At 40.9% G+C, this 14,227-nt stretch overlaps 1 protein-coding gene across 1 annotated transcript in view; it reads right to left on the bottom strand.

Annotated features, from left to right (window-relative positions):
* LOC149321401 (urocanate hydratase-like) overlaps positions 1–14,227 on the bottom strand; it is an 85,711-nt gene that overhangs the window by 13,856 nt on the left and 57,628 nt on the right. The window contains exons 15-16 of the mRNA XM_089521078.1: positions 5,041–5,111; positions 3,144–3,242 (exon numbers count right to left, since the gene is read on the bottom strand). Coding sequence (XP_089377204.1) covers positions 3,144–3,242; positions 5,041–5,111 — 170 coding nt within the window. The remainder of the gene's footprint in view (positions 1–3,143; positions 3,243–5,040; positions 5,112–14,227) is intronic.

Raw genomic sequence — 14,227 nt, 5'->3', positions numbered from 1 at the left:
TGGCTTGTCTAGAGTCAGTAATGGGCTGGATGAGGGAAAACCGACTCAAGCTGAATCCAGAGAAAACGGAGGTACTAGTGATAGGTTCCCCTGGGTCAGGAATGGCGGTGGTTCCACCCGTCCTGAACGGGGTCACGCTCCCTGTGAAGGACTCCGTGCGCAGTTTGGGGGTGCTTCTTGATTCGTCGCTTCACCTGACTACTCAGGTGAATGCGACGGTCAAGAACACCTGTTATCAGCTGCGGCTTATTCGCCAGCTGCGCCCATACCTGACCCAGAGGGACCTAGAAACTGTTGTACATGCTCTGGTAACCTCAAGACTGGATTTCTGCAATGTACTCTACATGGGGCAACCCTTATACCAAACCCGGAAACTACAGATGGTGCAAAATATGGCAGCCAGGCTGGTCACTGGTGTTCCCAGGACCAGCCATATAACACCGGTGCTTAAAGATCTTCACTGGCTGCCTATTCGTTTCCGGGCCCAATATAAGGCGTTGGTGATTACCTATAAAGCCCTAAATGGCTTGGGTCCAGGGTACTTGAAGGACCGCCTCTCCCCATACATTCCGTCCCGCACCCTCAGAACATCCGGGCAGCTACTACTGAAGGTGCCAGGGGCTAGGCTTACCTCCGTCGCAAGGCGGACATTTTCCATCGCCGCCCCGGCCCTTTGGAACACGCTGCCCGCCGAGCTCCGCTCGATCACCTCCCTGGCCCAATTTAAAAGGGAGTTGAAAACCTTTTTTTTTCCAGCTAGCATTCCCCGCATAAAAACCCTGCGGGCCTCCCTCCTCTTCCGTGGCTGTGAGGATGGGCTACTGGGGTTTTAGCTGGTGTCATTTTACTTTTATTCTTGTACTTTGTATGGTGTTGTTTTTAACTATTGTATGTGTATTGTAATTTTATGTAAACCGCCCTGATCTATGGAAGGCGCGGTATATAAATAAAAGCTTTATTTATTTTTATTATATTCCAAAAGCATCACTTTTGTAAGCATGTTCTTTATTCTACTGGTCTTTTAAATTGTAAGCTGCTCTGAGTCCGTTTCGGGGGGAAATGGGATGATGATGATGATGATGATGATGATGATGATGATGATGATGATGGTGATGGTGATGATGATGATGCTATTTCACTGGACTATTTTATTGCAATGCAGTGGCACCAGCAGCAAGATTTTATTCCTTTCCAGAGGATGGCTACCCCACCCACCCACATTCCAGGACATTTCAGAGCAACAATAACAACAACATAGGGCTTGTGTATATCAATACCTGTTGCTCACACTGGGTTTCCTGGCTACTAAAACCTCCTTGCTGCTACTATGGAAAGAAGTGGAGGTGGGCAACTGGCAGCTGGGACATTCTCTTGCAGTTTCTATAGAGGATTTTAGATTATTGTTCCATTTTAAAAGAAGATACAACCACACTGGAGCCAATAGTGAGCAAGGCACTGAAGAGATGTGAATAATAATTAGTCAAGTTGCTTAAAGTATACTTCTTCTTTCATCCTGTGTCCCCAACCCCACCCCTGTTTTATTTTTAGTAGGGATATAATTCTTCAGTAAGTTTCTCATTGAAGGGAGCAAATAATTTTAGCAATTTTTCTTCCTCCTGCAAAAAAGTCTCTGAAAACCATGCAATTTTCAAAGCCTATTTGAAATTCAGTACTTATTCCATGCAAATTTTGCACATGGTGGTTTTGCACAAAGAACAGTATGTCTGTGTAAGAAACCACACATTTGGGGCAGAAAATAATATTTCTGCACTGCTGCATAGAAAATGTTGTTTTCCAGGCAAGTCAACCATGTGTAAATTTTACACAGAATAAATATTCAATTACAGCAGGAGCACTGTGATGCTGCGCACTGTATGGAGTGGCACACGGCATCACACTACCCTGGGGGCGGAGTCGGGCTGTGCCTCATGTGGCACATGCTGTGACTCCGGCCCCAGGCTGGCCTTTATGGCTGGTGTGCATAGCCCCTTCAGCTACAGTACTGAAAGGTATAAATTGCACTGTATTTCATAGTAACTCTTTTTTGTCCTTGAATACATTTTCACCTGCTGATAACCTCACAGTGTCTTCTAAAACTACTTTTTGGGAACATCTTAGACTGATAAGTTCTGATGTGTATTTGGAAGAAAACACAAGGGTTGTTTTTGCCTTGGACATAAGTTTCATGAAGTCAGCAGTTGGGTGATGCAGTGGGTTGCCAAATATTACTTTCTACTTTAGAATTTCTGTAGCCACTGGATGGGATTTCAGTTGGCATTTTCAAGTTGAGCTGCACACTTGAAAAGCTGGCACCTAAAACTGAAAGCTTTGACTGATTAGCAAAAGGTAGAAAACAAGTAACCTCTTGGCATTTATACCAGGCTTAGCCAAATTAGAGCATCTAAACTCTCTACCAGCTGGAGGGTATGATATTGCACACGTCTGTTTCCTTTTTGCTGCTGAAGGCCCTGAAACCTGAACAAACAAAGACTCTAGATTGGATGACCATCTGTTGGGTATGTTTTGATTGAGAGTTCCTGAATAGCAGGGGATTGGACTGGTTGGTCCATGTGGTTTCTTCCAACTCTATGAGTCTATGATCCTATGGTTCCAACCATGGAGTTCCCATTACAAGCAGCCAATACTCATAGTAATTTCCCAATATGTGGTGTGGTGCCTACGATAGAATAGACACCTGAGCTGGGGCACCCCTTTTCGGATGAATTTCTGTAGTGCAGGAAAGAGGCAACATTTCCATTAATTAAAATTCTGTATAAACCACACCATCAGTCATTGATGTCCATTAATCATTACTAATATCAATGACCATTAGTCATTATGTCAATGATTGATGACTATTAGTCATTACTAATAGGATTAGAAAAAGGAGCATGGGTTAGAAATCTTAGAAAAAAGTCATATTTGCACAGCATGTGTTTTCTTTCACTTGAGATGGTTTATATTTTGATAGGACAGATCACTGCCCCTTTCTGAGTTTATCAATCTAGTGTTAACCATTTAAAAAAAAAACCCACAGAGAACTGGACTATATGGCTTTTTCCATTACGGGACAATCTCATATGTCAGAACTAAATGAACAAGATGTAATGAACGGAAGGGAGGAGAGGATAAAAAATCTGTACCTTAATTCTTCCTTCAGCTATACCTTGATTAATAGCTACTGCAATAGCCACACGGCCTTTCTGATCCGAATACAAAATTCTTGCTTGGGATCCTACAACCTAGAAAAACAGAAATAATACAGTAACAAAGTTTCTTCTAAGTTCAGATGTGTGGGTCTCAAAGAATTTTTAAATGGAAAAAAGCAGGATTAGTGATTCATAATAACACACATTTCATGGCAAAGGATTACCATCTGACTATGTGTATATCTACAGTCATGAAAACTGATTGTAGCTGCTACAAGCCAGTATACTGAAAATGACAGATGAAGACCTACAGTCCAGTGTTTGCTCTTTGCTTATTGTCCCATAAGCATATATTGGGAATGACAGATGAAAATGAAAAGTAAAAAAGGAACTATGATCCCAAAGAGTGTGAAATATTTACTATTCTCTCTCTTTTTCTGTTTATTTCACTAGGCTTTTTAGTATTCCATAGCTGAGGCCTAAAATGGCGAATATTGGCTCCCAACAATGTATTTATCTGAGGATTTGTATTCTGTTGTATATCTGAATGGGATGTTTTCCTAGTCAAGCAAAATTGAAAAATAATTAATTATTTCCTAGTATGTAACAACTCCTTCAAATTAAACATTTTAGTGGAGTGCCTACAGAGAACTAACTGGGAAATCTAGTAGCAAAAACAAAGTCACCAGTTCTGGACCTATGTTTTTGATTGTCAGGGTCATGGGAGCTAGGAATGTGCTCCAGGCCCAAGATCCTCAGGGTCATTTGCTACAACAACATCATAAAGCTAGGGTAATCCCATTATTCATAACATGTTAGCAATTTAGAACAATGAGAAGATAACATTGTTCTTTTCTCCACAATTTAATTGTAATGGGACATTGTTCCATTTGTGTCATAACAAGTTATTGATATTCCATGAATGTTCTCTCCAGGACAGGCTGAGGGTCTGCTCCTCTAAAACTGTAGTGAATTTCTTTCTTTAAACCAAAATTCAAACCATTTTGCATTTTTGTAAATCTAACAGTCTGGAAAGCTTCTCAGATTCTTCATGGGGCTTATAAACAAGATACAGAAATCATGAGCCTTGTTTCTAGTAGAACTTTCAGAAGTAGTGAAACATTAGATTGCACAGGATTTCAAGCTTACCTTTGCAAGAGAAAGCATGCATTTGAAATCCTCCAATGGGCGGAACATGACGGTGGGTGGGAGGGAAAGCTGGCAGTGGAAGACGTGCTACCAACCCATCCCTTCCATCTTTCTGCTGTTACTCACTCTCTCCTAGAATTGCTTTTCTAAAAGCTATAATGAATCTGGTGCTCTATTATATCTAAAGTTGGTGTGAGGAATATGTGGCCCTCTAGATGTTGAATGACAACTTCAATCTACTCTGTGAGATGATGATGCCAACAGCATAATCAACTTTGTTCTTACAGTTGCTAAAAGATGTATACTCCACTTTTGGAAAGATCAACACTCAGCATCTATTGTCCAGTGGTTAGAAGATTTTAACTGCTGTAGCTGTGCATGAACATGTATTGTACAGATGTCAATTGCAGGAAAGTGTATTTTTGGAAATATACTCTCCACCTCCAAGTTCTATTCTTCCTCTTTATATTTATACTTCAAAAACCCATTAAAAGAAACATGACTGCATAAATGTGCCAACAGCTGTCAGACTCATGAACACCTACTCCACAGTTTGCATCAAAGCAGGAGATAAATAAGCCTTCTCAAATCACATGCAATATACAAGACTGCATACTTGTCACCAAGCATTTCAACAAAGTAAAACAAAAGAACACAGAGCGAAAAATACATTTTTTGCTTGGAAACAATAACTTTCATTTGGAGGTGATGTTCTTTGAGCATTATTTCAGCTTCCACATACCAAATTGTGCCTCTTGGCTTCCTGAATCCACCGGATGTTATCACAGTATTGCTGCTTTACAGATGCATTCACTAAGTAAGAAGGAGAAATAATGATGAAAGTGATATTACCATTACCATAACATTATAGTTCTAAAGGCCAGGGCCAGTATTCAAATAGGCTTTAAGATGAACATGAAAGAGGGTTAGACATACCACATCTTTAAAATGGCCACATGGATACAGAGGGCCAAAAGTATTTACCTTTGAGCCACCTTTGACATACAGCAGCCCCATGAATGAGCCCAGTCATCTGCAGTCCTGCCCTCCACATACTAGAGGTCATGGCTTCAGAAACTTCAACTTGTACAAAATATGGCAGCCAGGTTAATTACAGGTACTCGTCGTACCGATCACATAACACCGGTTTTGAAATCCCTTCACTGGCTGCCAATTAGTTTCCGGGCAAGGTACAAGGTGTTGGTGATTACCTTCAAAGCCCTACATGGCTTGGGTCCAGAATACTTAAGAGATCGCCTACTTCCATACTGTCCGTCCCGCACTCTAAGGTCCTCGGGGAAGAATCTACTTCAGCCAATAAAATCTAGGCTAACTTCAGTCACCCAGAGGGCCTTTTCCATTGCAGCTCCAATGCTATGGAATGACCTGCTGAAGGAGATCCGTGACATTTCTACTCTTACAGCCTTTAAGAAGGCTCTTAAGATGGATCTCTTCCAGCAGGCCTTCCCTACCTAGTTCTACTCCCCATTTACTGTGACTTATGTCACTCTGTCCACCAATTCTTCTCTTAAATTTAATGAGAAGAATTACATTAAAATTAATTAAAATAAAATCCTTGCCTCAAGAAGAAGAGCCCTCCCTCCATGACATCACCATCAGACCTGGGAGGAAATTAAAAAGAGAGGCCCAACTTCCATCAGGCCTAACTGTGAATGTACTCACTTCGCTCTCTTTAATTTTATTGTATTTTATTTATTTATTGTATTTTATTTTATTATCTTTATTTTTACTGTTGTAACCCGCCTGGATTCCTTGTGATTGGACGGGCTATAAATAATAATAATAATAATAATAATAATAATAATAATAATAATAATTATTATTATTATTATTATTATTATTATTATTATTATGGCTTCCTTTATTGAACCAATCCATCTGTAATGTAATCATCCTCTTTCCAGACTGCCTTCTACTTTACTGAGCATTATCATCTTTTCCAGTAAGTCACGCCGTCTCATGATATTTCCAATGTATGTTATGTATCTTCTTTGGGGCTTTTAGTGACAATTCAGGCTTGATTTACCTCTCAGACCTCTTTATTTGTGTTTTTGACAGTCTACAGTATCTGCAGAACTCCCCTCTACCACAACATTTCAATTGAATTGCTCTTCTTTCCCTGTATCACATGTATTCATTATCCATTTCCACTTCTCTCTGTGCCTTGGTGTGAGGACTTCCTATCACCCCAAACTGCTTTCCTATATACATGCCCTCCATTCAGATTTGAGTATATGACTTACATTGATTTGAATACAGAGCGGGGAAAAGGAAAGCCAGAGTTTGCCGAGGACTTTCTTATCCCAGAGGTTCTGGCAAAAGGTGAGATTTATCCTAACCAAACACTTTTCTTCCTGTGCCCATCCCTCCATCCAACTCAGGATCATTTTACAGTACTCAGTTACAGCTGTGTGATTCTACTTTAACTGCCATGGCTGCATCCTATGGAATCCAAGGATTTGCATTTTATGTAAAGGCATATCAATGCTCAACAAGAGAGATCCTCTAGTGCCTCCACTTCACCAAACACCAAACCCCAGGATTTCCCAGGTTGTTGCCATGGCAGCTGAAGTGGAATCATACTGCTATGACTGTGTAGTGTGACAGGACAAAGAATGAATATTTTACTGGAAGAAATACAGAAAGTAATGACAAAATAGTATTTTACAAATAAAAAGAAACAATGAAAATATCTTAATCTGAAATACAATAGGAAAAAATACCCCACAACTCACAGTGAATACATGTAATTGATAAATAAACAAATAATGTCCATGAGTAAAATTCACAGAAGAAAACTTCTCAAGGGACATGTTTCTACTCCCCCTACCTGTTTATCTTGATGAATACTACCACTAGGAATGGCAATGCTTGGTTTCACCTTTTCTGCATCCAAATATTGCAGTTCATTTGTTCTTTCTAGGTACGTTATTAATTATACTTTGAAAATAATTTCTTGAGTTGCTGGATCCAAACCTTTTTCTTTCTTGCTTGCTTTAAAGGTTGCCACTTTTTTCATGAAAACATTTCTACATGAGTTTACTTTGTTGTCCCTACGATTTGCTGATCTTTATTTAGGTTCCAGAAGATACTAAAAAGTACATTGTGATCTCATTCACATTATCTGTGTCAGCAAGGAAGTTGACTCCCTAGCCTCAGAGCTATTTTATTTTCTTGTATTTTATTTTTTACACCATCCAAGCCTTCTCAAATACACCCAGAACAGGAAGCAAATTCTTCCCTTACAGCTAGTTCATACCATTTCACTCCCACTGCCACTCTGATCTTATGAATAGAGCTGATCTATTTCTCACCTCATTTCCCCATTCTTACAGAGCTACTGAGTGTTGCTTGAAAGGGGAGATATGGGCAGGCTAACCAATTAGCTAATTTTGACTTTCGGAAGGTTATAGGAAGTATAGGGCCAGCCTAAGATGTTTTGTAGCTGGAGGTAAAGAAAATGTCTCTACCCCTCACTATTCAATATACAAAAATAAAATGGATTGGCACCTGAACCTTACTTCAATTGTTGCTATGGCCAATGCCCTACACCATCCTTGGCAATGGCAAGCTAGTTTGGGTGATTCTGTAAAGGTATCATCATTATCCTCAAAGAGCTCAGGGTAGCTTACAGGTAAAAATAATACTAACAGGTTAAAACATTTAAAATATTAAAGTAAATAAACAAAATCCATTTTAAACATAATTAACAAGTTAAAACAGATTTCAGATATTGAAACAGTTTAAAACTGTGAGCAATTAGTGTTTGAGAGAAATAAGTAAGGCGCAAAGACTTTGAAGAGGAATCAGGTTTTTATTTGGCACCTAAATGAAATCAGTGTTTGCACTGAGGTTCCAAGAGGAGGGCATTCCATAGTTGGAGTGCCACAGCTGAGAAGGCCCTCTCTCATGTCCCCATGCCCGGGACACAGCCAAGTAGCCTAGGTGGTGGTGGTGGGGAATGGATGCAGCACTCCCTTTTACAACCTTTGCTTTCACTGCTAGGACTCTGTGATTTTTTAAAAAAAAAAGTAAATTGATTTGTCATTTTTATTTGTGACATGACGGAAAGTAACAGCCACCATTTAAAGGGTGACAGCTTGTTTTAAAAACAAGTCAGGACTAGGCTTATTGTTGCAGTGTGCCTTGAAGTCATTTTCTAAAATGAACCTATCACAGGGTTTTCTTGACAAGATCTTTTCAGAGGGGCTTTGCCTTTGCCTACTTCTGTGGCTGAAAGTGTGTGATTTATCCAAGGTCATCCAGTGGGTTTCCATGACCACTATACCATGCTGGCTGGTTGAAAAGTTCAGGGAATACAGGAGGACAAAATACAACAAAAGTCTAATCTGGAAGAGACCCCCAAACCTTCCCTGATGTGGATTCTCAATTATCACAGTCAAGCATATTACTTAAGCAATTCTGGGCAGGAGGGACAGGCTGTATAGTAACATGACCCTTGACAAATTTAATTTTAAAATATTTGTGTTATGGGCTAGAGTTAGACTTCAACCCCTTTGCTCTGTTTTTCTGCTTTCATTTCCATTATGTTCTCTACCCAGACCAAACAAGATGTAACACTGGCAGGATTTAATAAACATGGTCATGAGAAGTAAGTTACCAGTCTCTGAAATTGCAGAAAGAAATCATAGATATTATGGCAACTGTTCTTCAAGAAGACATAATACTAAACATAATATTTACATCGTAATACTAAACATGTAACTTCCTCAAAAAGTTGTATTAGTTACAAAAAGAATTGTGAACATGAGGCTTTGGAGAATCCAGTATGTGAAAAATAGAAAAGTTTATGAATCTTTGGCCTTGGCTGCATAGGCCCAGTCCAAACCCTGGTTCTGATGTGGACAGTCCGGACAACATCTGGCACATCCTGCACCATAACCAGGGCAAAAACTGCGTTAACATGGAGTAAAATAACTTACCTTTTGCTCTGGATCTTCCAGGAAGACTCTGAGCCTGCTGTTTCTGGGGCACAGCAGTAGTCGGCCCAGGCATCCCAGTGGCCCCCCAGTGCTTCCACCACCACCATGGGTCACTTGTTCTAAGGTCAAAATGAGGTGCCCAGCATGTCACCTCAGAAGCAAGCAACTTCCCATGGCGGTTGATGTGTCATGAAGCAGAGTGGAACATGCGAGCAGATAACTGCTACAGTGCAGAAACCAAAGTCAAAGTAACAGAGTAATTGTGGGAACAAGATACACCGGGCTGCCCATGGAGTATCCTGGCCAGTGCAGACAAGGCGGCTTTACACATAGTAACTACCACCATGGCTTCTGAAGCTGTATCTACAGGTGATACAGAAAAAAAGAGTTTTGAAACCATCCAAATTATTATGGCAATGCTATGATGGAGCAAGTGTTGGGAGCAGAGAAGGAAGAGTGTGGGCCTTTAATCAACAAAAGCTTCAAAGAAAAGTCCCACATGCCCACTCAAGTCAGCACCATCTCCATCTGGTTACTGAAAAAGCTGTAGGCAATATAAAGCCTGTCAAGAAATATTTTCACCATTTTGTTATGCTTCACACATTTCTTTTCTACCATGGAAAAGTTCCAAAACAGTATGAATAAATGTTGGGATTTTAGAAATTTCACACATTGTTTAGCAAACCAAAGAATAAGATCTGTAGGACTTGGCTGCCAATGTCAAATCAGTAGTGCAAATAACTTTAGAACAGTGATACTTTTCATGAAGACTTTGAAGAAGCTGAAAAACAGCAAGACCTCAACAGTGAACAAGAAACTCAACCAAAAGATTTAAGATGATAATTATAACCCTAAAAGAGAAAAGTTAAGTAACAAAAAGATTAACAGAAAAGATTAATGAAAAAGTCATTGTTATTGTTCGTAGAAGGAAAGGAAATCTTCTGAGGATAATGAAATAGCCATGGCAGTGGCATCAATGAAGGTCTTGAATTTTGGGCAAGTAAATTCATATTTCTCTGGGAATCAAGATGAGTTTTCTGTGGCCAAAGATTTCTTAGAAAAACTGGGACACATACATGTCAATAAATTTGCCAGGAAAGAGTGGCCTTTTGAGATGCATAACAACTTCTGCTTGCTGGAAAGATTTTGGCCTTCAACACAGCCATCTGTGAATCAACATTTTCATTTCTATCTTGGATCATTTTCCAGATTTTCTGTGACTCATAAGCATTCAGCAAATCTGCATTGTTCTTGTATTTAAAAAGGATAGCCAACCTTAATTTTCAATCCATCAACCGTTTCATTTAGGCCCTGCTCTTTTTCCAAGACAGAGATGCAAAAAAGCATGCAACATAAAAAGAAAGACAAGTAAAACCACAGAGTTAGAAACATATAAAAATTTGAGATTAAAATAGTATTAAATGTCTATGTAATTAAAAATATTTAAAACATAGATTTAAAAATACAGAATAAAAGTGGTATAGCACACTTTTTAAAAAAGAAAACCTGTTACATGTAAAAAAAATCTGTTCCCCAAAGCCTTTTGGAACAGAAAGTTCTTCACCTGCTGATGAAAGACCAGCAAGAAGTTAACCTAGCATGCTAGGAATTGAGTTGTAGAGTCTGGGATCATCCATGAAGAAGACCCTTTCCCACATTCCTACTAGATGTGGCTGTGAAAGTGATGGGATCAAGAGAAGCACCTCTCCTGAAGATTTCAGAACTCAGGCAGGGTTATATAGTATATTGTTGTTGCTGCTGCTGCTGCTGTGTGCCTTCAAGTCATTTCCAATTTATAGTGACCCTATCATGGGGTTTTGCTGGCAAGTTTCTAGAAAGGGGGGTTGCCATTGCCTTCCTCTGAGGCTGAGAGGATGTGACTTGCCCAAGTTCATCCAGTGGGTTTCATGGCCAAGTGGGAATTTGAACCCTGGTCTCCAGTCATAGTCCAAAACTCAAACCACTATGCCACACTGGGCCCTTACATAGTAATATACAGTCCTCTAAATAGCCTGGATCCAGGCTGTATAAGGCTTTATAGGTCATAACCAGCACTTTGAATTGTGCTCAGAAACAAAGTGGCAGGCAGCTGTGCTGCTGGAACAGATGCCCCCTGTAATCAGTCCTCATTGCTAATTTGTCTGCAGCAGTTTGGACAGTTGAAGTATCTGAACATTCTAAGGCGGGTTACAGACCGCCATGAAAGTACGTGCAGAGCGCGTACTAGGGTTAGGAAGGGGCGGTGCTTCTGCACCCCCCCAACCCTAGTACGCGCTCTGCGTGTACAAAATGGCGGCAGCCGTTTCACATGGCCGCCGCCATGATGGCGTGACGAACGTGCCGCCTCCAAATGAGGCGGCGCGGACGTGACGCCATCGCTCCGTGCGAGGGCGCTTAATGCGCTCTTTGCGCAGAGCAGGAAGGAGCAGCAAGGAGCTTTGCGTTGCTGGGCACAGCCTTCAGATGGCTGCGCCCAGCAACACAAGGGAGAAAGGGGCCAAGCGGCCCCTTTCTCCTCCTCCCCGTGGCCGCGGGGTGTCCTTGGGGCTTGAAGCCCCAAGGACACCCCTTTCCAGGCTGCGGGGAAGCGGCCTTTTGCGGCGGATTGGGGCCTCGGAGGCTGCCGCTCTGGCAGCTGAGGCTCCGATACACCAGGGAAAGGTGCGCCTACAGGCCGCCCCAAAGGGGCGGTCTGTAACGCGCCAAGGACAGCTCCACATAGAGCACATTATAGTAATCCAGCTAGGATGTAACTAGGTTCTGTGTCACCATGGCCAAGTTAGATGTCCCTAGGAATGGGTGAAGTTGATGTACTATTTTTAATTGTGCAAAACCACTCCTAGCCACCTATCCATCTTTACAGCTGACTTCCAGAATACACCTAAACTGTGGACCTATATCTGCAAATGGAATGTAACCCTATCCAGCACAAATTGAATTCCTGCTTTCTCTCTCTCTCTCTCTCTCTTGAACAAAATAATGCTATGCCTTGCAACTGACCAGGAAAACCTTATCCGGATTAAGGTCCAAATTATTGATCCTTATCAAGTATACCAGTGTACTTTATATGAATAAATAAATTGGATTTTAATTCAGATAAGACAGTGGTTTTCCTGGTCTGTTGTAAGGAACAGCAGGGAACAAGGATTCAAATTGCTCTGGCTAGGCTTACATTCTGTTTGTAGACACAATAAAGAAGATAGGAAGAAAATCAATGCATTTGAGATATGGTGCTGAAGAAGAGTGCTGAGGATTCCATAGACAGCCAAAAAGAAAAACAAATGGATCCTAGAGCAGATCAAGCCAGAGATCCCCCTGGAAGCCAAGATGACAAAACTTGGGCTGACATACTTTGGACAAACCATGAGAAGATATGAATCACTCGAAAAAAACAATAATGCTGGGGAAGATGGAGAGAAGTAGAAAGAGAGGAAGGTTGCTTGCTGGATGGATGGATTCTATTAAAGAGATCACGAATATAAGTTTGCAGGAGCTGGGTAGAGCAGTGGAGGACAGGAGGTCTTGGAGATGTCTCATCAGTAAGATCATCATGGGTCGAGATTGGCATGAAGGCAATTAACAAAAACAAAAATCATACAAATATTGAAAAATAAAGGAGGATAATATAATTTATGGAGGTATAATTGGAATATATGTTGTAGTGGTGGTTATAGGATTGAGAGAAGTCATATTTTAATGAGGACCAGCAGGGAAGTAGTGGGATAGGCGATATATAGACTATTAAGATGAATTTCTTTTTTTCTTTTTCCCCCTTGGCTCTGTTCCCCCCCCCCCCATTTTTCTGCTTTGTTTTGTTTTTGTTTTCTTTTTCTCTTCTCACTCACCTTCCTGTTTGTTTTTATGTCTTTGTTTTTGTTCATGATATATAATTTGTATAGGTATGTTGGCATTTTAACTTTTTAAAATTATTAATAAATATTGTTTTGAACAAAATCCATCTAGATAATTTATCTCATCAAGAAACCCCTGGAGCTGGGAAGCCATTGAATGCTCTAGTACCTTGTCCAGAAAAGAAATATTGTAAACTGGCTGGTAATTATCCAAAAGATTGAAAGCCTTTTTCAACAGGGGTCTTTCAAGTACAGTCAGCCCCCCATATCCACAAATTATGTATCCATGGATTCAACCACCCACAGCTTGAAAATATATATCTTTTTAAAAATCCAAAAAGAAAACCTTGATTTTTCCATTTTATATAAGGGACACTATTTTATTACACCATTATATAAAATGGGACTTGAGTATCCATGAATTTTGGCATCCACAGAGGGTGCTGGAACCAAACCCCAGCAGAAACCATAGGTCCACTATACCTCCTTTAGGCAATTCAGAACATTGCCTTGCTGGACACAGGCATTATTCTCTCCCTTTACCCAGCCAGCCTCCTCTAGCCTTTTCACTAAGCCAGGAAAGGCAAAATCCAACATGTATCCAGTGGCTCTCACTTCTCCAGAGATACTATCCACATCCTTAGGATATTTTGATAGTTTTTTCACATGGATTTTGATAAATGTTTAAATGTAGGTAAAAATTAAAGCTGCAGCTATTCTAAAGAATTATTTTAGGTGCTATGGCGCGTTACAGATGGGCCAATGAGACGCCGTCATTACGTGCGAGGGGCGGCGCTTCCTGACGCGCCTTGCCCCTCATGCGTAATGAGTACGTCAAAATGGCGGCGGCGCCATTTTGACATCGCGGACGCACAGTGTCCGGATGTCGCGTGCTGGAAGTGGCGCCGCGAGTGCACGCCTCGCACCTTGTGGCGCCTCTTCCGGGGCACAGGAAGAAGTGCCATTTTTGCGCTTCTTTCTTGCTGTGCCCGGGAACTGCACAGTTTGGCTGCTGCGGTTCCCGGATGCAGCAACCGGCAGCGGCGCGAGACCACCCATTCTGGGCAATCTGTAACGTGCCTAAACTTTCTTTTCTGTATATTATGAGATTACC

The sequence above is a fragment of the Sceloporus occidentalis genome, unplaced genomic scaffold (assembly GCF_023333645.1).
Source record: "Sceloporus occidentalis isolate IW3139 unplaced genomic scaffold, rSceOcc1.0.p SCAF_1, whole genome shotgun sequence".
In the NCBI taxonomy this organism is placed as follows: domain Eukaryota; kingdom Metazoa; phylum Chordata; class Lepidosauria; order Squamata; family Phrynosomatidae; genus Sceloporus; species Sceloporus occidentalis.
Note: the sequence above shows the minus strand (reverse complement) of the source record. Positions and strands in the feature narration are given on the sequence as shown.